General features: G+C 38.6%; 1 protein-coding gene and 1 long non-coding RNA gene across 8 annotated transcripts in view; one reads left to right on the forward strand and one right to left on the reverse strand.

Moving 5' to 3' along the window:
- LOC118646166 lies at positions 1–748 on the reverse strand. The gene is made up of 3 exons (XR_004963729.1): positions 365–748; positions 144–265; positions 1–39 (listed from the first exon to the last, which is right to left on the reverse strand). It is a non-coding gene; the product is annotated as an uncharacterized LOC118646166 (long non-coding RNA).
- Positions 749–809: 61 nt separating this feature from the next.
- Positions 810–25,653, forward strand: part of LOC105831040 (serine/threonine-protein kinase PRP4 homolog) — a 74,938-nt gene continuing 50,094 nt past the window's right edge. For 5 of the 7 annotated variants that reach the window (XR_004963871.1, XM_036288912.1, XM_036288916.1 and 2 more), the window contains exons 1-5: positions 810–821; positions 10,377–10,383; positions 17,896–18,035; positions 18,193–18,363; positions 18,445–18,691. Coding sequence is in view for 6 of the 7 variants with exons in the window: in XM_036288912.1 (XP_036144805.1) it covers positions 18,031–18,035; positions 18,193–18,363; positions 18,445–18,691 (423 nt within the window). In the remaining variant the exon portion in view is untranslated. The other 2 variants (XM_036288913.1, XM_036288914.1) reach the window with 2 other exon arrangements.

The raw sequence follows: 25,653 nt of genomic DNA on the forward strand, positions 1-25,653 counted from the left end.
TTTTCCTTTCTCTCTCTTTATTTCTCTCTGTATTTATCTCTGAAAAAACTTAGTATTATGTAATAAATATTATGTCATAAATAATTATGTTTTTCATATAAATAATATTAAAAGATAAGTATGTATTTTCTTCATATCATTACCTGGATTTATATTTCTTTTCTTTTTTCCTTTCCCGCCCCTCTCTCCTTCTCTCTCTCGCTCTCTATTTATCAATCTATTTCCGTCTTTTTCTTGTATATTTTTCGATTACAAATATATAATCCTATAATTTACACACATACACACACACACACACATATGTTATATAAATTGTTAAGAAATAGTTAAATATCATAATTGGATTATATAAATTACAACTTACTTGATCGACTCTTTTCACCAAATTTGACAGCTGTCAAAATTCAATCGCAATGACAGCTACTCTCGACTAAACTGTCAAACCACGACTCTCGCACACGAAGCGAGTCAAACGCGAGACAGCCAATCGCGATCGGAATAAAGCGGCAACAATGCAATCGCGATTAGCAGGCAACTTTAGGGTTACATGGCTATTTTATAAGAGGATAATTCCAACATTGTTTTGAAGTAATCTTTGGATTGCTAAACATTTCCATATATTCTTTTGTTGTACCCCTCGTTGTGAGTACGATTTTGGGATCGCTGCCAGAGATCTCGCGAGGAAGGTATTTCGTCACATACACCGTTATTTGTCTTGAACACTTTTATTCTTGTATTCAGTTACAATAGTTAGATCGCGACCCCGCAAGGCAGAGTGTCGCGTCTATGAACTTGTTGTCCACGACCCCGCAACGCAGAGTGTCGTGGTTGTATATTTAGTATAAGTTATCTCGGCGATACACGACCCCGCAAAGCAGAGTGTCGTGTGTAGTCTTAGTTTGTCTACTTCGAATTGACCCGATCCTCACCTTCTTTCGCCGGTTTATATATCCGATAATTCGGTAGTTGGATCGAAAGAAGGGGAGGATTGCGTGAGGGCGTAAATCGGTCAGTATTCCAAATTATTGCTTAGACAGCAAGTGCTGTCTAAGGAGCATTGCGCTAATTGTCGAGCGGATTGCGCGAAACCTCGCGCGATGCGCTCGATGCTGACTGCAGCTGACCGACTTACGTCATCGTGTTACTGACACCTTATCGTTATGAGTGTGTCACTCATAACATCCCTCCCCCCTGATAAAAAGAAAATGAGGGTTCTGAATTTTCGCTTTTTCGCTTATAGTTATATCGCGTCGTCAGATTGTTTACAATTTTCGTTTTTTCGACGCTTATATAATTACAATAATAATTACAATAATTACATTACAAGGTGTCGGATGTCGTATATACAATCTTTCGTAAAAAAAAAATTTTCTTTTGACTTAAATGACGAATTATGCGCAAAATAGAATGTTTAATTTTGGGTGCCCTATTATAAAATTTGTTTCTGTCTTCTTTTGAGGTATTCTCCTCGTTTCGGTTTTACTTTCTTTCTTTTTCATTATGCTTCTATGAACGGTTTTAGTTTATTTGTGTGTACACGTGTTGACGTCCTGCCCTTTTTTATTGTATAATTTGCGTCTGAGTGTTTCTCAGTGATTACGTAGGGTCCCGTCCATTTTGCGTCTAGTTTTTTAGATCTCCCGCGGCGGAGAGTCTTATCATATTCTAATGGCATATCATCCTTTACGACGTACATTGGATGCTTTATCTTATGCTTGCCTAGCTCGATGGTCGCCTGTATTTTTCCTATTGTGTAGACCTTGTGGCCTGTTATCCCGACGAGAGCTATTTTTTCATGGCGTATTTTGATTTCGCCTTTTAAATTTTTTACTTTTATCAACGAGAGTGTGGCTCCGGAATCGAATAACGCGTCGATTTTTCCTGATTTTGTCTCTCGTATTGGAAGCGTGACTAATTGTAAGTCAAGTCCGCTGTCTTTGTGTGCGTCTCGCTTTACATGCGTAACTTGATACGCTGCGGCTGTGTGCGCCGAACTCAAGTCATCGCTCGAACTCTCATCGCTGTTGCTATTCGCTGATTCCGAGCATTTTGACTTTTTAATTTCTTTATTCTTATGTTTGCTATTTTTAGCTTCAGCCTTTTTATTGTCTTTGGCTCTTTCTTTGGGCCAAGGGTCACCTTCTTTTTTGGGGTGCCCGTGTAATTTCCAGCATTTGTTCCGGGCATGTCCGGATTTTTTGCAGTAATCGCAGTATGCGTTTAATGTATTTACGCGAGAGCGTCCTTTCGGTCTCGGTAATTTAAACTGTTTGGCATGTCGGCTGTTTCGACATTCTCGTTCATTGTGACCAGTTTTCCCGCACTTTACGCATTGGGGAGTCGGTTTATAATTATTCTGCTGAGATTCAGTTTGGACCTCTTTCTTGTGTCCATTGGTTCGTGGATTAGGTCCCTTGACCTTTCCTTCTGCGCTTGCTTTTGCGATTGTTTCATAATGTTGAGTTGTCCAATCCCTCGAAGTCTTATTAATCTCGGGGATTATATTTCGTGCTTCTTTTAAGCTTGAATATTGGATGTGTGATCCGTGCTGGTGCCGTAAATCTCTGAACGATCGCCCATGTGAAGGATCTAGCGTGTGGCTAGTAAGGCGTCGCGTATTCCTGGCCATTTTCCTCGGCGGAGAGTGGACTTCGTTTCCAAGTTGAGAACGAAGTTTGCGAATTTCAATTAATAACTCATGGAGCATGTTCTCCATGGGGTATACCGGTCGCCTATTTATTTGTGGCGTTGCCGGTGTATTTCCATTTTGCTCGTGTGAGTCCTGAAGCTCTTGTGCTTCTTTTTCGGGTTCTTCCCGAATTACGCGGGGTGACGCATGTAACGGAGAGCGTGTCGACCGTCCCGCTACGTCTGTTCCCGTTAATGAACGTGTGTCCATATTGTCAATGTTTTGCTTGGTGGACATTTACGTTTAGTTATAAGCGTGCGTGCTGAGTTCGCGTTACGGCTTATTTTGTAATATCGCGTATGTCGCGTTGCGCTAGTGCGTTTGCATTCGTATGCCTTTGAAGTACAGTAGCTATCTTAGCTATGTCTTTTTACGGTAATCGCGGTTACCGGGGGTCAACCGATATTTTGCTCTATTCGTGTTACAATTTTATGTCGTCCTACGCTTGTTTCGCGTAACAATTTAATGTTTGTCGGACTCACATAAGTACGATGAGCTGCATGGTGCGGCGATCAGCTGAGCCTTGTCACGGTAGGTCTCGGCGTCGTCTCGAGTTTCACTCTTATCGCTGACGCGCTATGTACGCTCCGGCGTGGCTGGCTTCCTGGCCTGTACAGCTGATTGCTCGGTGACGCTTGGTTCCTCTTGGATCTTCCTTTTGGCAGTGCAAATCCCACCGCTGCCACCACTGTTGTGGTCCTCCTTTTGGCAGTGCAAAATCCCACCGCTGCCACCACTGTTGTACCCCTCGTTGTGAGTACGATTTTGGGATCGCTGCCAGAGATCTCGCGAGGAAGGTATTTCGTCACATACACCGTTATTTGTCTTGAACACTTTTATTCTTGTATTCAGTTACAATAGTTAGATCGCGACCCCGCAAGGCAGAGTGTCGCGTCTATGAACTTGTTGTCCACGACCCCGCAACGCAGAGTGTCGTGGTTGTATATTTAGTATAAGTTATCTCGGCGATACACGACCCCGCAAAGCAGAGTGTCGTGTGTAGTCTTAGTTTGTCTACTTCGAATTGACCCGATCCTCACCTTCTTTCGCCGGTTTATATATCCGATAATTCGGTAGTTGGATCGAAAGAAGGGGAGGATTGCGTGAGGGCGTAAATCGGTCAGTATTCCAAATTATTGCTTAGACAGCAAGTGCTGTCTAAGGAGCATTGCGCTAATTGTCGAGCGGATTGCGCGAAACCTCGCGCGATGCGCTCGATGCTGACTGCAGCTGACCGACTTACGTCATCGTGTTACTGACACCTTATCGTTATGAGTGTGTCACTCATAACACTTTGTATAAATTAATAAGTAATAATATTTCATTACAAGTCGATATATGTTTATCTGAAAGCAAAATAATATTGTATTATCTTGTTTGATTATACGATCATTTGAACTTTTACCTTTTATATCTAAAGCCAAATCGCTTACAGTGCTAGAGTCTGTAATTGCTGGGGAGTGTCCCAGATGCGCACAGTAATAAACGGACACAGCAGGCTGAGTGAAACAGACACGAAACGGACACAGTGTGAAACGGACACAGTACGAAACGGACACAGTGCGAAACAGACACAGTAACAAACAGACTTACCACATGGGTTTGCGTCTTTCTAGGGCATTCCTACCGACGAGGTGGGTGCGGGAGGGGGCCGAACGAACAAACGGACACAGTGCAAAACGGACACAGTCGCAAACCCATGTAGTGCAGAGAATGCTTTGCCCACATATACAAACACACACACGGCGGTGCAAGGGAAACCTTCGCCCCCCTTCCATACTCACCCCGTCGGTAGGGGTGCCCTGAAAAGTCGCAACCTATGTGGTAAGTCTGTTTGTTACTGTGTCCATTTTGTCTGTGTGCATTTGGTATGTGTGCATTTGGTCTGTGTCCGTTTCGCATTGTGTCTGTTACTGTGTCTGTTTCGCACCGTGTCTGTTTGTTACTGTGTCCGTTTCACTCAACCTGCTGTGTACGTTTATTACTGTCCGCATCTGGAACGTTCCCGTTTGGACCTACTCACAATTTCAGATCTGTTGAATGCATAACATAATGTAATGTCAAATTTGGTTTTTGCAAACAAAAAGTCGATTTTCTTTCGTCCTGTGATTTTTATCTTTTGGGTGATTTTTTCCCCCAAAAAATAAAGAACGAGAATCGTGAAGAAATCTGTCGAATCTATAATAGTGGTTGTTACGTCCTGGGGGGAGTATTCGGGGCCGAGCGGGAGCCGTCGTTCTTCCAGGAGCGTAAGTAGCGGGAGGCGGATTCCCCTTTTTGGAGTAATCTCGCGGAAAGGGAAGGGAGAGAAAATTTTCGGAATATATATATATATATATATATTTATATACGTATTTTTATAATTGTAACTTATTTACATTTGTGGGTTGTCACCCGCCTTGCGAGCGCATTTCCCCGCGTGGAACCTGAAACGGTTCTGAAAGGCTGCCCTCGAGTTCGAGGTTGCCTGCCCGGACAAGATAAATCGCGGGATTGGGCCGGTTAATATTGTATCACCGATTATTCGGGGCGTCTGGCGCGGGGGTGGCCGGACTTGGCGGTCTACTCTGGCGGGCCGAGTTGGTGCCCGGGAAGGAGCAACGTCCCTGTCTGGTGGCAGGGGAGAAGGCGGACGCGGAGGCCGAATCGGGAGCGGCTTAGCAGGACATGAAGGCGCGGGTGGTACAGATGTTTTCAGTAGGCTCGTACGAGAGTTTAAGTCAAACGGTCCGGGCGATCCGTGATGAATCGGCGATGATTCACCTGACCTGGGCTGTTCAAATACTCGCGGCTCGAATACACCGCTTTCTATAAGACGCCACTTAAGCCTTTTCAACTAGCGTTTTCGCCCTCCTCGCCGAGACCGCGGCATGATGTACTATGTTAAAATCAAATACACGGATTATAAAAATATTTATGGTTATGATGCGTAGCGCGCGCCAGGCAGATTTTCAGAATTCAAGAGAAAAGAACGTCTCTCACTCTCCCTTTCTCGATTTGATACACCCAAAAAAAAGGGGGGGGGGGTATTAAGAGACCTTATTCCGTCGTGAAAGAATTGTGATATTTCTATTAAATTGAGTCAGGCTCTAAGTTGGGTTGGTCTATACAGGTTGTCGTGGGAGGAATTCGTAAGTAAAAAGCGCCCTTGTAGGCAAGCCCGCTGCCCACGGTGGGAGAGGAACTGTGGGGGGGTAAGCGCCCTTACAGGCAAGCCTGCTGCCCTTCGGAAAGAGAGAGGAATTGTGGGAGGTAAGCGCCCTTGCAGGCAAGCCCGCTGCCTACGGGGTGAAAGGTAGATTTAGGCAGAGACCAACTTAACCCTTTCCCCTTTTTTATTCAACTGTGCGGCGGTGTAACGCCCACGAATAATCAACATGAAATTCGTACGCGAGCAAATGCATATGTATATTTAAAATAAGTACGGATATGCATATATATCTATAATTTTATTTGCGCGCGGTAATCGAATACTTGAAGAGCGAGAGAAAGCGATCAAAGAGGGAGTGAGAAAAGAAAAAGAATATAGAAAGAAGAGAAAAAAACTAAGATAGATCTATTGTCAAACTTTTTGTTAATTTATTGACTGCTTGTAGCGCGAGTAGTCAACTTTTTGTTAATTTATTGACTGCTTGTAGTTGCCTTTTTCTTTTGCTCTGGAATATTAGGAGCATCAGGGGAAAATAACTCCCTTTTCCGCTCCTTATAGCTATTTTGAAACTAGCACTCGCGTACCAAATACGACAGAAAGAGAAAGAAACAAGTACACAAAAAAAATAACAGAATTATTTGTTTGAGCAAAATTTATTGGAAAAATAAAACAGGATTGTAAATCGCAAATATTTATTCAAAAAATTATATTCACTAGCGCGATTGTTTGAATGTAATTACTAATTTATTTATTTCAAGTAAAGTATTGAATTGATTCGGCTGCGAACGATATTGAAGAGAGAAGTACTACTTACAATAGTGATCCTCGTGTCGATCCTTATAATCGCAATTATGCGTATTGTATATATATATATGTGTGTGTGTGTGTGTGTGTGTGTGTGTGTGTGTGTGTGTGTGTGTGTGTGTGTGCGTGCGTGCGTGCGTGCGTGCGTGCGTGCGTGCGTGCGTGCGTGGGCGCGTGCGCGCGTGCGTGCGTGCGCGCGTGCGTGCGTGCGTGCGTGCGTGCGTGCGTGCGTGGGTGTGTGTAGAATGGCACGTCCGACTATGTTTGTAAGATCGTATGAAATTGTAAGGCGAAATTCCTACTGACAGCACGACGGCTTAGGAAAGCGAAAAATGCTGATTTTTGTGGCTTTCGCGCTCCTTAGATCGTGGTCAATATTGACGTGGCCAATCGGGACCGTGGCCAATATTGACGTGGGCAAACGAGACGCTCCCCTCATATTTCGAGAGGACTTGGCAGTCGGTTTTAGAGAGTTTCCCAAAAAACATGAGACTCCGCAAAAGATCGAGCTGTGCGTTGAACACCTGCAAAGGGTTCTCGTTGGCAGTTTTGAGGACAACTGTCCAGAAAGGACGGTGAGGAATACCAAAACAGTCTCCTAGTGGAACCCCAAGCTGCAGGAGGTGTCACATCGTGCCTGGAACAGGACCAGGAACACGGGCCGCCAAGCTGACTGGGACTTTCATCGAAGGCCTAGGGATTCTGTAGTAAGGACTAAAAAGGAGAGTTGGAGAAAAATCTGCGAGTCGGTGGAGAGGATACTCAAGGCCGCTAAGCTCGGCAGGGTCTTGGCCAGAGATCAGAACGCGGTTTTGGAGGCCATTCGGCTCGACGGCGGGATGATGGTGTCTGGAAAGCGATGCCTGAATCACTTGCTGGAGTCGAACTTTCCGGGCTTTTGCGGAGGCCCAAAGGAAGACATCCAACAGGAAATCTCGAACCTGTACAAGGCACGAGGAAAGGATTGGTCTCTTGTGGCAAAAATCGTTAGTCCTGACAAGGTTAAATGAGACGTAGGAGTTTTCAAACCCTTTAAATCGGCCGAACCAGACCGGGTCTTTCCGCCCTTCTTCAAGAGAAGCTAGTTCAGATTACCAGACCGCTCACGCGGACGCTGAGGGCTTGCTTGGCTCTGGGCTATACAGGCCTTGGAGACAGGCAAGAGGATTGTTCATCTCCAAGGTGGGAAGAACGGGTTACAGCTCTGCCAAGAATTTTTGTCCAATCAGTCTGACGTCTTATTTTTCAAGGCTGTTGGAAAGGCTGGTGGATGTCTACATACGCGAGGTGGTTCTACCGCAGTACCCACTACATGTGAATTAGCACGCGTATTGTACAGGGTACTCCACAGAATCGGCGCTTCATTTTACTGTATCGTTTATCGAGGAGCAACTAGAGAGGAAGGGCTATGTGGTCGGCACCTTTCTAGATATGGAAGGTGCTTTCAACAACACACCGCATAAGGTGTGCGAGGAAGCTGCTCGCAGAGGCATGCCGGAAAGAATTGTGGATTGGATCAGAAGCATGCTCGGGCGGCAGGTAACGGCCTCACTGGGAACGGTGAGGGTCAGTAAATGAGTGGTGCAACGTAGCTTTCCTTCGGGAACCGCCAGGTCCGAAGGAGCTATGACCAATTAAACGGTAACGCCTATAAGGGTTAACTGGTAACGCTTTTTCAACGAAATTGGTATCTCTAAAAAGGACCTTGAAAGTACTCTTTCAACGGTATCGGTAACTCACGAAAAACGGTATCTGCGAAATATTATATTTTTGGGCGCCAGACGCGGATTTCCGCGCCACACAATAACTTACGATAATTCCAAAGCCGATAATTCCGGTAGCCAAAGAGAAAGCGTTACAAATGCCGGTAGCTCTTTACCCAAAGCGGTAGAGAGTACTTAAATAAGGTGAAAAGGTGGAGATTTCGGATCGAGGCAGGTCTCAGAATAGAATCGGTACACAATTTTGAAATGAATAACACTGATAAAAATATATTTTTCGAATAACTAACGAGTACGGTAACAAACGGAGATAATGGACATTACTCAAGTTAGCGGAACACGATAAATTCACAGATTGACGCGATTGAAACGGAAACAACAATCTTCGAACAGAAAAAATGCGGAAACTTCAGAAAATCTATTATACGAGGTAGGTAGCCGACGAGGCTCTCCGCTCAAACAACAAGTACATTAATCCACGGAAACAGTAATCGCAATAACCATAAACGCTACAATACAATAAACGTTAGCACTAACAATTACTCTTAATTAAAGGTGACTGTCGGTGCCAACTTGGTCCGAGAGAGACGTACTTAATTATTCGATATTCGGGGCCGGTTGGTCCAATCTCTCGTGCGGCAACGAAACTTTACTCTTTATTTCGAGTTTCTCAAACGCAAAAGCAACAACAAAACGGTAGCGGATTCCGAATTACCGGTAACACGAAAAGAAACGGTATTCTTTATCCGGATCCGCACGAGAGTCGACCGCCTTAACCGAATCTTACGCAATTCCTGAAGAGCTGCCGAGTGATGGCCTTACAACAGAATTCCTGGTCTACCGGGAGTTAGCCCGGACAGGTCCTTGTCGATACGCATCAAAGCACGGCTCGCCGAATAGTGAGGAACCCCGGTCCCACGCCGGCCGGCTCGAGCCCTCGCGCAGGCGCGTGCGCGTTTCGATTTCCAATATGTAGATCCGTCCACCTTGCAGGATTCTCGATCCATCGCAGCGCCGCTTCATCCTTCGAAATTTTTCGGAATCAGAGCGTGTCGATTTTCAAATGCAAGATCTCTCGTGCCCCGCCGCTTCGGCTGGTTCGGCTGGCCAGGCGGCGACCGAGCCGAGTTTTGTGGCGGGCGGTTGGCAATGATACGGTTGCTCCCCCGGTGTGCAGCCCGGTGGCGTGCCCTTGGCGTTATTCACCTAGAGGATCGTCTTTCGGTAACGCTGTATCCTTGCGGAGTCGGTATTCTCGTAGTTCAGGTACGGCAACTCGCAGCGGGGCCCGACGCACGGCTTGGCTGAGAAACTCCCTGAAAGGTGTCCCGTCCAATGTCGGTAGCTCGCGACAAAACTCCCTCAACGGCAGCTCCTTTACCGTCTTCGATACAATTTTGGATTGAGCATTCACTCGGCGCCTTATCTCTGATAAAATTTAACAAAATAATATGAAAAGACGGCAACGCGAAAGTTAAAAAATACAATAAGGTCGCTTCCCCCTCGACTCGGCGAGAAGTAAATCTTCTCGGTCGGATTTACGCCCTTGCGACGAGTGCAGTCGAACGCGCCACGTCACAGAGGAGAGAGGCTGCCCGCAGGGGGAGTTCTTTCTCCACTCCTGTCTTTGCGGACAGACTGCTCAGAGCGCTAAATAAAAGAAGCTTCTTTACATTGGGATATGCGGATGACTTGGCTGTTCTAATAAGAGGCCCCTTTTTAGAGACTCCTGGAGCTCACGCAGAGAGTCTTGGAAGTGATTGAAGAGTGGTGCGGCAGGACCGGTTTGTCGGTGAATCCACTGAAGACCTGGCTCGTAATTTTCACTCGCAAGTATAAAGTAGGTCTAGTGGAAGGGCCATTCCTTGGGAGAACAAAACTAGTTCCAACCGAGTCGGCTAAATATCTTGGGATGATCCTAGATAGGAAGCTGACATGAAGGGAATATCTCGAAAACCGCTATAGAATTGTATGCTCTTACTTCTAGACATGCAGAAGGACATTCGAGCAGACTTGGGGTCTCAAACCAAAAATGATCCACTGGATTTATACGGCTGGATACTCAGATTTAGGCTGCTATACGCGGCGGTCGTGTGGTAACTAAGGGTGCTGAAAAAGACCGCTAAGAAAACGCTGGAGCAGGTCAGGGCTCTGGTTCTAATAGAAGCTCTGGGAGCAATGCGGACCATGCCGGTGGCGGCAATGGGGGTGCTGCTCGGCGTTGAGCAAGAGGCCTTCATTTGCGCACAGTACAATTGGACACGTTGCAATTGCCCATCGTGCTATTGGACACAAAACATTGCATACCGTTCAATTGCGCACGGTTCGTTTGGACACAGTTCGATTGGACACCATTCGATTGCACACAGTTCAATTGCGCACCGTTCGTTTGCACACCGTTCGATTGCGCACCATTCAATTGCGCACCGTTCAAATGCGCACCGTTCAATTGCGCACCGTTCAATTGCGCACCGTTCAGTTGCGCATCGTTCAATTGCGCTCCGTTCGAACGATGCGCAATCGAATGGTATCCAATCAACTGTGTCCAATAAAACGGTGTCTAATCGAACTATGTTCAATCGAACAGTGTCCAATCGAACGGTGTCCAATCAAACGGTATCCAATTGAACGGTGCGCAATGTTTCGTGTCTAATAGCACGATGAGCAATTGCATCGTGTTCAATTGTATTGTGCGCCATTGAACCTCTTCCGTGTTGAGCCTCTCGATCAGGTGGTGGCGACTGCGGCGGCATCGGCCTACAGCCTGAGATGTGAATCGAGGTGAAAGACAGGAGCACTCCACACAAAATTTTCTAAAGGAATCCTAACGGATACCATTTTTGCAATGGGGCAGAATAGGAGGACTGTAACTCGTACCTTTGAAAGAAGATACAGGATAAACTTTTCCGGGCGCTGGAATTGGAACGACCAAGGAACCGGTTTTTCGGGCGGGGACGTCTGATTCGCAGACGGTTCCAAAACGAGCACTGAAGCCGATCTTTATTGTCAGCGCAGCGGAACAAAGGTCATCATTCCGTTTGGCAAATATGCTACGTTTTTCCAAGTGGAGGTGGTAGCCATTATGAGATGCGCCCAGAACCTATTAAAGTCTGATAGGGTAGAAAGGCGCATTGGGATCTGCTCAGTCAGGTGTCAAGACATAGAATCCCTTTTGAGCTTCACACTGATCAGGGAAGAAACTTTGAATCGACGCTTTTCTCTGAGCTTATGAAGCTTCTCGGGATAAGAAAAACTAGAACCACTCCTCTTCATCCGCAATCTGATGGTCAAATGAAGCGCCAACACCAGACCATCGTTGACTTCTTAGCGAAGTACATCTCCTTAAATCAAAAGGATTGGGATCAATGGATCCCTATGTACCTATTGGCCTACCGTTCTTCGAAGCATGAAGCAACCGGTCTGATTCCTGCGGAGCTCTATTTCGACAGGATCTTAGGATGCCCTTGGATCTGTTACGGGGAAGTCCCTCCGAAACGGAGGAACCTCGTCCACTGGGACGATATAGAGGAGCTTCGTCAGAAGCTCGAAGAAATCGGTTCTGAAGCAAAAAAACGAGTAGATAATCGTGCTTTCCGCGTGAAGACGCGTTACGATACCAAAGCCAGACGAATTTTATTTCAGGAAGGACAGAAAGTTTGGCTGTACAATCCTCAAAGGACGAAAGGTTTTAGCTCTTAAATTGCAGAGAAATTGAGAAAGTCCCTATTTCGTGGTGAAAAAATTGAGTGAAGTAGCCTATTGCATTCGAAAATCTAGGCATCGTAGGAAAATTGTTCATTCTGATAGGTTGGCTCTTTATAAGGAAAGAGGCTTAGGTTAATTCTCTATTTTTAGAGAAATTTGTTAATTGGAAAGTCAAGCCCGGGTTCTTAGAAATTAGAACAGTTAAAGTTAAGTAAAATTGTTTTTGTTTTCTGCCTTTGTTTCTGTTTAATTTTTCAGAGACTCTCGTCGTGGAGGGGAACTCCCTTGGAAACTGTTCCGTCAGATCTTCAAGGATGACCCTCTGTCCACGCGGGAGAATCTTTAGTAATTAAGAAGACTGCCTCGCCCACGGTTTTTGAACCGTGGTTTTCCCGTGGGACGAAGGGCGAATGCCGAGGCAGGGACTTGAGGAGTCCTTTTAGGATGACGGGTCCACGGTGATTACCCCTCTCTTGTCCGAAGAAGTGAAGAGGAAACGCCGCTGTGAGTGCGTTCTCTGCGTGGGTGCAACTGCGAAAAGAAACTTCAAGAAGCTAATCACTCTGCGAGGCGGAAGTGGAACAGGAGAACCTTCCGAGGAAGGAAAGGATTCTTCAGAAAATCTGAACAACGCAGTCTAAATCGACGAGTTTGGTAACTCAGGCAGAAGTCCGGGGTAAAACAAGATCGAGGTACCAAGAACGGCTCAGTTTCTGCATTCGGTTGTCGGGACGACAACTTGTGAAGAAGGGAGGAGCAGTGTTACGCCCCTGCCAGTTTGATCGGTCAGCTGTTCTGACCGATCGATATATTGATTTTCTATGAGCGTTGTCAACTGTCTTTGGCTTGACAACGCCGACTATGTTGTTGTTGATTCTCGGTCTCACACTGAGTTTAACGTGTTTTCGTTTGCTCTAATAAAGCTATTCGTTTAAGGAAAGAGAGTGTGTTTATTCCTTCCCGAGCGCGCGCGTAACAATATGTAAAAAAGACATTTTTAACCTCTAGAAGATCAACCCTTTTTTGGCCGAATTTTTTTTTAATTTTAATACTAAAACATTTTTGTCTTTGTCAGTGAAATAAACTACGAAGAAGATAACATCACTCTAACGCCTAATATTATTAGGCTTTTAGTTCGAAAAAAAGTGATTATTTTTTGTTGTATTTGAACTTTATATTACTATTTATTGTCAAAATGATTATTTAACGTCATTTGCAATAAAAAATGTTAAAAAATATGTATATAAAATATAATTATGTTGCACTTTATGAAGTATGAGACAGTATATAAAGTGTCATTAAAGTAACATATCAAATTATTTCAAAATAAATGCATATATTATGTTAAAAGAAATAATTTTAGCTAAATAAATATATTGTGTTTTTGGTAAATTTAATTATAAGCCTAATATAAGGCTTCTGGCCAGAAAGAGGTTAAGATATTTTGTATAGATCTTTCATTTAGATATCTTTGACATGTTCAATTCGAAAATTTTTAAGACATCTTTTAAAATGTCTTTTAGAAGTCTTTTAGATATCTTTTAGAAATTCCATGAAAATCTTCGACAAAATCTTTTTAGATATCTTTTAGAAATGTCTTGAAGACATCTTGAATAAGATGTCTTTTCGATTTCTACAAGATATCAATGTTTACTGAGATACTAGTATGTATATGAAACCATCAACCATACAATTCTTATTAGAACTGGAGATTGTGTTGAACAAGTATGCTATCAATTGCATCAAAATATTTATATTGTTGGCGAAAAATATAAACAATTTGTTACTATTTTACGTCAAAATCATGTTACTAATAAAAGTGATGCTGTAAAGATACATTACATGAAAAAAACGATATGATAAGACGTGTCTCGTAAATTGCGAGTTATTGGTCGGCTTATGCATCCGACAATATTGTATATGATGCTTTACAAAACGAATAAATGAAAAAAGTCTCGTAGATTGTGAACTTATGCATCAGACAAATATTGTATATGATACGTTATGAAATAAATAAATGAAAAAATTCATAAATAATTATTCTAACTTATTTTCTCTCTGCCCTATTCCTTTGCGGTATAATAGCGTGCGGAACTTGGTAGGAGGTACATAGATAAGATGAGTGGGAACGCATATACCGCGTATGAAAGAACGCAACGAATGAAAGAGAAAGAACGAGAGAATGATAAGACTGCATGGTTGGAGATATCACGTACGGGTGAGAGAGAGAGAGATTCACAATAGAGGGAGAGAGCGAGCACCGCGGTGATGGCTGCTGAAAGATATCGCGTAAGGGAGAGAGACAGAAATTTGCAACAAAGGGAGAACGCGAGCACCCTGGCGGCGGCAGTGGCGGCGGGCGGCAGGCGGCAGGCGGCGGGCGGCGGGAGTCGGGCGGCGGACCCCGATTCCCTCTCTACGGTCGCGGACCCGAAAATCATGCATCAGCAATTCCCGCACCGCGGCCGCGGACCCGAAAATCCCGCGTCAGCAATTCCCGCACCGCGAGATCCCCCTCCCCGCGTGACGTCATGCTCCCCCGCACACCCACTCCCCCCTCGGAGCTCCAGAGTTAGAACCGGCCTAAATACCCATATAGACAAAAAGATGTCTTTTAGGTTTCTAAAAGACATCTTGCGATTTCTTGCGATATCTCGCATTTTTTACGAAAAGATATCTTTTCGCGATTTAAAAGATGTCTTATGCAACAGTTTGAGATATCTTTTAGATATCTGACGATGTCTAATGCCCGATTTCTTCACGTCCAGTTATCTTGCGGTTCAAATTATCCAGAAGTTAACTACTAGATCCATGAACGTGATTGGTTAAACTTGATATTTATCCTCCGAATAACTTTATCGGGAAGTGAAGAAATCGGGCATAAAAGAGTGAGCGTCCCAGATGCGCACAGTAATAAACGGACACAGCAAGCTGAGTGAAACGGACACAGTAACAAACGGACACAGACCAAACGGACACAGTAATAAACGGACACAGTAACAAACGGACACAGACCAAATGCGCACAGAGCGAAACGGACACAGTAACAAACGGACACAGACCAAATGCGCACAGAGCGAAACGGACACAGTGCGAAACGGACACAGACCAAATGCGCACGGACCAAATGCACACGGACCAAATGCGCACACTGCACATGCGCACACTGCACGTGCGCACGGACCAAATGCAATCCATGTACATTGCAAGCAGAGTAAAGTCCACATAGGTTAGCGACTTGGACGGGGTGGGTGCGGGAGGGGGGCCCAAGGCCCCCCTTGCAACCCCCCCCCGTGTGTGTGTGTGTGTGTGTGTGTGTGTGTGTGTGTGTGCGTGCGTGCAAAGCATTCACTGCATCACATTGGTTTGCGACTTTCCGTGTTGCATTTGGTCTGTGCGCATGTGTAGTGTGCGCATTTGGCCTGTGTCCGTTTCGCACTGTGTCCGTTTTGCTCTGTGCGCATTTGGTCTGTGTCCGTTTGTTACTGTGTCCGTTTCGCACTGTGTCCGTTTGTTACTGGCTTAGTTTACATCGTCAAAACCTTAGTACGCGTATTAAGTTTGGTGCGCACCAAAGCCTTAGTACGGGCGCGTTTACATCGAATGTACTAAGCATGTACTGTAAAAAATATAATACAAATTTAATTCATGTTGATGTCTCCTACTAAGACATTTTCACACCGGTTTTTAAATTTTAGCACTGAGGTTATGCTCAATTGCTAAATTCTCTCTAAAATGCGTTTTATGCGTTTACATCGACATTTGTATCACTTGGTACGCGTATCAGTTTAGTACGATACTCCTACTTGATACGCTCGTACCAAATTGATCCGGCAGCGTTTACATCGTGCGTACTAAATATTTAGTACGAATTTGATACGAATATGGTACCTGATACGCGTATCAAATGCACGATGTAAACTAAGCCACTGTGTCCGTTTCGCACTGTGTCCGTTTATTACTGTGTCCGTTTGGTCTGTGTCCGTTTGTTACTGTGTCCGTTTCACTCAGCTTGCTGTGTCCGTTTATTACTGTGCGCATCTGGGACTCACTCTTTTGTACTTGCACTATTCAGTGCAACCCATGGTTGCTCAACACAGTGGGCCGCGCTACAGCTCGAGCGTCTCGGTTCTTCATACGGTGCGCTCTCATTCGTACAATTTGAAAAATTTATGTCTCGATTATTGATAGACCTAACCCAAGACAATATTGGACTTTTATGTTCATCTCGATCCCGTCTATCTTTCCATTACGGAATGGCTTCCGATTACATTACACCTTGTATAATAGATATAGTAAGCCTTATGCCATAAGAAATTGACCAATTAGCCCGGATCTACAATAGTGTAGTAAGTCTTATGCCATAAGGAATTAACCAATTATATTTGATTATTCTTTTCATATTCGATTATAATTGGTCAATTTCTTATGGTATAAGGCTTACTACACCTATTGTAGATCCGGCCTTATAATTGAATTTGAGAAGAATAATCGAATATAATTGATTAATTCCTAATTCGGGGTCTACAATGGCAGCAGGAGTAAAGGCCCTCACACATGAATTGACATAACCATAACGTAAGGTTTTGACGCATCGGATTAGACGACCATAACCGTAACCTGCCGTAACCGGCTAATTCAAGTACGTGATTGATTGAAACCTTAGGGCCACCGCACAAACTCTTCCATAACGCGTTACGTTACGTTAAGTACTCCATACAAACCTAAGTTGTACTTAAAATTTAACTTAAATTAACGCACAAAGAAATCCTTAACGTAAGAACTTAAGAACTTACGTTAAAAGTTTCTTTGTGCGTTGATGTAAGTTTAATTTTAAGTACGAACTTAGGTTTATGAAGCACTTAACGTATCTCGTTACGTTACGTAACTTACATCAACGCACAAAGAAACTTTTAACGTAAATTCTTAAGTTCTTACGTTAAGGATTTCTTTGTGCGTTGATTTAAGTTAAATTTTAAGTACAACTTAGGTTCGTATGGAGTACTTAACATAACGTAACGCGTTATGAAAGAGTTTGTGCGGTGGCCCTTACTGTTACGGTTATGTCAATTCATGTGTGAGGGTCTTAAGCCCGGATCTACACTAGTATAGTAAGCCTTATGCCATAAGGAATTAACCAATTATATTCGATTATTCTTCTCATATTCGATTATAATTGGTCAATTTCTTATGGCATAAAGCTTACTACACCTATTGTAGATCCGGCCTAATGGAGTAGGAATAAGAAGTAAGAAATATGAAATGTGATTTGCCCATTTTGTTTACTCCCAGCTTTTAATTGGTCAATTGTTACTCTTACTCTTTCCTCCATTACTCCTGGGGCTCGATTCTTGAATTCATTCACAAGAGAAACGTATTCGCAAATTCTGTTCTTACAGAAAAGTTGAAAATTTATTGGCTATCGTATGGCTTTCAACCAATAAACTTGCAACTTTTCTGTTAGAGCGGGTATTTGCGCATACATTTTCTTGCGAATGAATTCAAGAATCGAGCCCCTGGGGTTTGATTCTTGAATTCATTCGCAAGAAAATGTATGCGCAAATACCCGCTCTAACAGAAAAGTTGCAAGTTTATTGGTTGAAAGCCATACGATAGCCAATAAATTTTCAACTTTTCTGTAAGAACAGAATTTGCGAATACGTTTCTCTTGTGAATGAATTCAAGAATCGAGTCCCTGCTGCCATTGTAGACCCCGCATTATGGCTTAAGGCTTACTGCACCTATTGCAGATCCGGCCTTAAGCAGAAGTCTGTGCGGTGGCCCTAATACTTTTTGTGCCAAGATGTGAATTCGCCCTTAGATAGCGATAGAACTTGCAAAATGGCGTCTTACTGAACATTCGTATATTCGTGTATTTCTTGCAGGTCGTGTCCGTTATTTAGATCATTGGAATCACTGTGTGCAGTTTTATATTCATTAATTATTGACTATATTTCATCATGGGGTAAGCATATTGTATATGAAAACTCAATTTAATTTTATATTATCAACAGAAATTGTCCTCAATTTATGGAAAAAATTAAAAAGAATGAACATATATATATTTTTTTGTTATTAAATATTATTAAATTGTTCTGCTAAAATATTTTTTTCAATTACAGTACATCAGATTTGGAGGGTTCCGAATGTAAACGAGAACCTTTAGGATTAGATTCTGATGTTGATGGTATGATTGATCCAAAAAAGAAAAAGAAGAGAAAACATAAGCATCATAAGCACAAAAAAGAAAAATTAATTGAGAAAGATGACGAACGATTAGACAAGCAGGAAAGGTAACATAACATTTAAAAATATATTGCTTTAAATATAGCAATTTAAATATATTGATTAAAATTAAAATAATCTTTTTATAGACGAAAACATAAGAAACACAAGAGACAGAAAAGAGATAGAAATATGGAAAATGGTACTATTGAAGAGAAATCAATTTCTAACGTAATACATAAAGAAATTGGTGTAAATGGAAAAACAACTTCCATATTAGAAGTTATCTCTACGGAAGAAAGCGAAGATGAGAAATTGGTTGATCTTGATTCTGATGAAGTGGATTGCACCATTATAGAAGATGACATTGATCTTGAAGAATTAATGAAACAGAAGGTAAGTACTTGTGTGTCAATTAATGAAAACAATGTTATATGTACATTACATAGTAGGGAAATATTTAATTACTTGTAATAAAGTTACCATTAAAATTACTTTTTTTAGTATCTAATTTTATTCCTTTTTATCTGCAACTTAATCCAGGTTTTATGAGTAGTTATTTTTACACAGTTACTTTAAACATTTCGAACTTATTTGCGACTATGTAGTCTATATTTAGCAGAAAGAAGTAATAAATTATCTTAGAGAATAAATATTACATAAACATTAACATTGAGATTGTACTCTTTAAAAGCCTAGTAGTGCAATTCTGTAACTTGATAAGAGGTGTTAGTATTATTATTTTGTCGTTGTGCAGGTAAGAAAGTTGTGCAACTTTTTTACTATCTAAAATACTTGCAAGGACAATATAATTATATCGACTTTTTATTGAGTTACAGAATCTCACTATTGTAGACTTATTCTATAACTTTTAAACGCATTGGTTTTATATTATACTATTGTTGCATAAATATATTTAGTAAAAAAAGCTAAAGACAAGGTAACAATTTCGAAATGTCGTTAAGAATTATAAATGAGTACTGTATTATTAGTTTGATAATTTTATCACAAAAATTTGAATTTGAAACTTAATTAAAAATATTGATTCCTTAATTTTAATAATATATATTTCACATTTACATATATATTTTATTAGAAATTATTAATTCAATTTATTATTAAGTACATTATTAAATATATTTTTATTTTACATTTTTAAAGTACATTTTAATATGTTACATCCAGTGCAATGCAGATTATAACGAATATTTTAGTATAATAAATAAAATAATTTTAATATAGTAAGTAATGTTGTAATATAAGATTCTTGTATTTAAAATAGCATAAAATAAAAAAGTAACTGAAAGATAACAATTTATTATTTTTCAAATAACTATAATTATGTGTTTTTAGAGTCTGAAAATTTTAACAATAACTACCTAATAGGTAAATGTTAAAATTTTCAGACTTTAAAATAGGTAGTACCTATTGAGAAAAATTACTTTTTGAGAAAGAAAAACTGTAAATTGTAACTTGTTAATTATTTTGAATCATTGCTCTACGTAAACTTTTTAAATAAAGTTTTTTAGCAATTTCTAACAATTTTTTAATAACATAAGAAGTATTATTTATTTGAGGGAAACCTTAAAAAAAGTCTGGGTATTATACAGTAATATTACAGGTGATGTGATGCATGTTTATTTATGTCAAAATATAGAAAGTGACATTATCACATGAGTGGTTACATTATGGAATTTCTTTTCCACTATTTTTTTTATCACAGAACATATTCATACACTATTTAGTCCAATAGATTTTTTTGTGAAATATTTGTAAAATGTTTATATTATATGTATTTCTAATTATATATATTTTATTACCTATTAAAATGTTTTTTATAATGTGCGGAAAATATTTACAACTTTTTCTTACATTTCCTGCAAGTAAATACAATAATAATTATTACATTTTTTGTTTACAACTTTTTTTAGGGCTTTTTCCAAATAAACAATATTTAGAGGTGGAGCTATGATTCGGAATAATTATCTTTGTTTTTTCTACAAATTAATTTTCTTAGTTCTCAATAAACATTATGTAAAAGAATTTTTTATTCTAAATATTTTTGTTTGGGTGTAATGTCCATTTAAAAATTATAGAAAATATATTAATCTTACGTACTAAAAATACTAATTAGTTTATATTTAATGTTTAAAATTTAAGTGACTTATTTGTGATTGTATGATCAAACAAAAATAAAAAAATATATGGGGTGACCCAGAATAACCGTATGTGAAATGTACCAAAAGATTCTTGGTGCCAAACGAAGCAACTTTTGTCTTTAGCAAAACTTAATTTGAATGATAGTTTTTAAGTAAGAACTGTTTCAAAATATCTAGTTAGCACATGACGTAATTTTAATTTATTAATAAGAATTGTATATTTTTTAAGTTTTATTTCTTAATTTCTGCAATCCTTATATTGAATATAATATTTTTTACATTATTAACAAGTAAAATGGTGTCCTATAAAAAAATAAAAAATAAAATACATGTTAAGAAAATTTAATGTTGGCACATAATAAGAATTCGAAATTATTTTTATATTCAGACATTTTTGTTTAGCAATACTAATAATTTGCTGAATTGAAATAATGGACAATTTGGACAAACAGTTCCGAATTTTTATTATATTACGATATACAATGATTGTAATTTAATAAGAATTGTGATGTAGAAAGAATTAAATTGCATAATCATTTTCTACCTTAATTTCTAGAATATACATTTTTTATATCACTTGATAATACATGAAATGGATCTCTTTCCATTCTTTTCACTCTAGACTGCCAAATATTCACACATATGATCGAAAAATACACATAACTGACACTTTTGCTGTGGTTACACACACACATACGCACAGGAGAGAGGGGGGGGCTTCCCCTTTCGCACCCACCCCGCCGGTAGGGTGCCCTAGACAGAAGTGCACAAAAGTATGATGGTGCGTACTTTGTTGATAAATCATGACTTAACTGACATAGTTATTTCTTAATGTACTTTTTGTTAAAGCACATAATCCTATATCTCCTCTCCCTTACATCTCCGCATTAATATTTATAACATGTTCTATCTCCGTGGTACGGAACAATGTGAAAACAATATCATGGATTTAAATTTATCTTACAAATTATAAATTTCCTACTTACTGGCATCAAAAACAAATTTTTGAGTCGCCAAATCTTTCCTGCATGTTTCTCTTCTCTAAAAGAAATTTATTTTCAAAATTTGAACTAAATCGGAGATTGGACGTTTTTAAAACTACAGCCAAACTTTTATATTGAATGAAACAGTTTTTATACTGTTAAAAAGTAAAACGGCGTACCATACCTATCAATAACATCGATGAGGAAGTCTGTCGTAATATAATTTAAGATAATTTATTCTAATTTGATTTATTGTTGCGCAACAAAATCTTTAGTGATATGAAAGAATTAACCGATGTGATTTGCGTTATATTTTACATTCAGACGCGCGCGCGCCGCGTACCACTCCTGGCTCGCGGTCGAACTTGTGTGCTAACCATAGTCTTATATGAATAGACTGAGCATCAGACTGCGACAGCAATAGGGAGTGTACCAGCGTTCTCTCTCATGCATGCACGAAAAGAGAGAGATGGTACACTCCCTATTACTGTTGCAGTCCGATTACTAGCTCAGAACATGTTTTTAGTGATATGCTACGTCTATTATATCTATAGTGCTAACTAGATATTTTGAAACAGCTTTTACTTAAAAATCATTTGGATTAAGTTTTGGTAAAGACAGAAGTTGCTTTGTTTGGTACCAAAAATCTTCTGGTACACTTCACATGCGGTTATTCTGGGACACTTTGTAAAATAAATTCTTTTTATTTTAAATTTAAAGATTTTCTAATTATCTTAATTTTGAATAAAATTCGTAAAAAACCAGATAATTTTAAGGAATTCTTTTACAAAACTTTAGTAAACACTTGATATATATTATAGTTTGGCATTTAGGATAAAATAATTTATATTATAATCTGTATAGATGTAAACTATGTTTTATGTATTACCTACATAAACTTTATGTAGCCTAAATGCCCAACTATAATATATGCCGAGTGTTTATTAAAGTTTTGTAATTTTGTGATCCTGTGTTATCTATGAATTATACAATATTAAAATTTTATTAGAAATTGTAAAAATAATATTTTACTTTTACTTTTAAATATTATACAGTACCGACCAAAATTATATCACTTTTAGGTTTTTTAAGCATAACTTGTTTTAAAGTGCATGGATTTTTACCATATCATAATGTTTTGATGGCAAGTATACCGTACTGAAGAAATAACTTTTCATTAATTTATTTGAAATCTCTGAAATAAACTTTGAGCGCATCATAACAAGTACATACAAATGCTTTAAAAATAAAGAACAAATCCATAATTTATATTGTACAACTCTAATACTTTGTAGCAAAACTTGGCATCGATTACAGCTTGGCAGCATGACATGAAAAACAAAGATAGCAAAAATGTGCAATTTTCAGAAAATTAATCAGAAATTTAAAAATCATGATGGATTTTGTCAAATCTCACCACACTTCATGCACAAGATGCATCTGCTACTAGGTGTCTACTATAAAATTTTTAGCGTATTCGATGCACCTTGACAAAAGTTATACTTAAAAATCCTGGTTATACTTAAAAAAGGTGATATAATTCTGATCGGTACTGTATATTTTGTTTTTATTTCATTAAAGAGTTTCAATTTTAATAAAGAGAGAGGGGGGAAGGAAAGGAGAGAATGAAGTTAGATATATTATAATTTATTTACTTTCTTCTGCATTATGTTATAATTTATAATAATTTATTACATATTTTGTTATTAAATTATTTATAATAGTTTACTACATATTGTATATATACAGGAAGATTTCAGTAAACATAACGTAAACAATACATAACCAATTTATATAAACATAATCTTGAAGTTTATTATTGGAAAAACCAAAAATTTTTTAAGCGGATTTTTTAGCTTTGAAAATTATTGATTTTTATGGGACTTTATTGATACTCAGAAAAATTTGGAGAATTTTAAAATTTATATACTTTTAAAATTTATATAAATTATCGCTCTTAAAAATATATATATATATATATATTTTTTTTTTTTTTTTTTTTTTTTATAATGCAAGATACTGACAATTAATTAGTAATCAAAATGGCATATATATTTTTGTGTGACTTGTGATTTTTTAAAATTTAGTTACAATAGATCCAAAAGACAATACGTTTTTTTAAAGCGTTGTAATTATTTTATAAATTCTTTCGGTGGAATGAATTTGTGTATGGCGAACAAATTGTCGCCATTTATTTTACATTATTTTATGTTTTATATTTTTTCGTATTTTTAAATATTTTTTTAAATTTAATATTTAAAACTTAATTAGTTTTGTTTGTGATTATGTAATTAAAAAACATTAAAAAGAATGCATAATAAAACAAATTAATTTTTTGTTACATATGCGTGAAAAATTTTAAAGTTGATTTCTTGCTTTCTGATATTTTGACATATCTTAAGATATGTTTAAAAAATTATGTATGACCACAACTTGCTATAAATAGACCATTTACTTGCTATAAATAAATATCCAAAATTTGCTGCTTTTTTGAAAGAAATTGGTAATTATTCAGTTTAGGGGAGGCAGCTCCCATGACCTTGACTGTGACATATGTTATCAAGGTCACCCTCCTAAGTGACCTTCGAAAGATTTTAGCCGTCGCTCGTGATTCGTTAAAAAGTTATTAACAAAAAAAGTTTTATTAATACGACACATTATTATTCAGTATAGGAGTACATCACATGGTTTTGCGACTTTCCACGTAGCGAGGTCCATCCCCCTCTGCTTACAGAGCGAAACGATGTCCACGCCTATACTTTACCACAAGGGTTTGCGATTTTAGATTTAAAATTGTGGCCAAATAGCGAATTAAAAATGTTTGGGTTACGTTAGGTTAGGAAAAAATACAGGAGGGGGCTCCGACCCTCTCCCGCTCACATGTTCTCTGCACCACACTTTGCAGTATACGAGCTTTGACTATATAAGTACGGACTGCTAGTCCCCCACTTTTCCTATTTACTTTTGTACTGAAATCCGTAGCCAACATCTCTGAGATTTAGACTCCGCCCCATCGACCAAAGAGCGGGAAATATAAACACATAAAAAGCATTAACTAGAATAAAGTATATTTTATATTTTATAAGTAGTGTTCTTAGTCGGATTGTATATTTAAGACTGTAACCAATGAAATAATTCTTGTAGTATGTGAAAATAAACTAAAAATGATTTTAAATATAGACGCTATGAACATCAGTTTATAAGTAGTATATAACATAAATACAGGCTTAAATAAAAATAAACTAATAATATAAAGATAATGTAATGTCAGAAATTTAAAGTGTAAATAAGTTACACAAATATATATAAAAAACTTTTATTGTTAAACGTAAATAATTAAAATATAGCATTTGTATGTATTTAGATAATTAAAATTAAAATTAAGATTAATTTAATTTAAGTTGAGATTAATTTAAATTAAGAAAATTAAAATTAGATAATTAAAATTAAAATATAAATAAATAAAATTGTAATTAAACAAAATTTTATTATAAGATTTTTAATACGATATAAAATATAAGTATAATAAATAATAATAATAATTGAACATTATTTTTCGACATAACCTAACAAAACTATTATTTTTTAATATATATTGAAAAATAATAGTTTTTGTTAAGTTATGTCGATGAAATGTATTATGCATTTTTAAAGTAATATGTTTTCCATAATAATATAATTTTATTATTAAAAACAAGTGAGGAATTAATATTATTAAGGGGACATAGCAGTTTGTTGGGTTCAAAAAATCGATATTTTTTTTATAGCATTTTTTGACATTGCATTTTTAAACTTTCAAGAATGTTGTCCTAAAACTGTTTTTTTTTTTTTTTAATTCTAATAAGTAAAAAAGTTACACAATATATTTTATCGGGCAGTGCACAGGCGTGCGCTTGCTCTTTTTGACATCCGGGCACAGCACGCAACACAGAAGGCACGTGACACTATAAGTCGCCGTCTCTAAAAATGAACAAAAAGAGACAGATTTTGAACAGGAGGCTTCCCTGTATGGCCTAGGAATTGACGATAATAAGTTTAATGAATTCAGTTTTACAATAAAGTAACGTCGTTCGAAAATTTTAAACGCGTTTTTCTCAAAACCATGTTTTTAAAGTCGGTAACCATGATAACTTGAAAACGGATCAACCGATCTACCTTTTTTTTAATATTTTTATTTTTTTCTACTAAAAGCTTATGAAATTCGCTTGTCTTTGTT

This window comes from Monomorium pharaonis, chromosome 6, assembly GCF_013373865.1.
Source record: "Monomorium pharaonis isolate MP-MQ-018 chromosome 6, ASM1337386v2, whole genome shotgun sequence".
In the NCBI taxonomy this organism is placed as follows: Eukaryota; Metazoa; Arthropoda; class Insecta; order Hymenoptera; family Formicidae; genus Monomorium; species Monomorium pharaonis.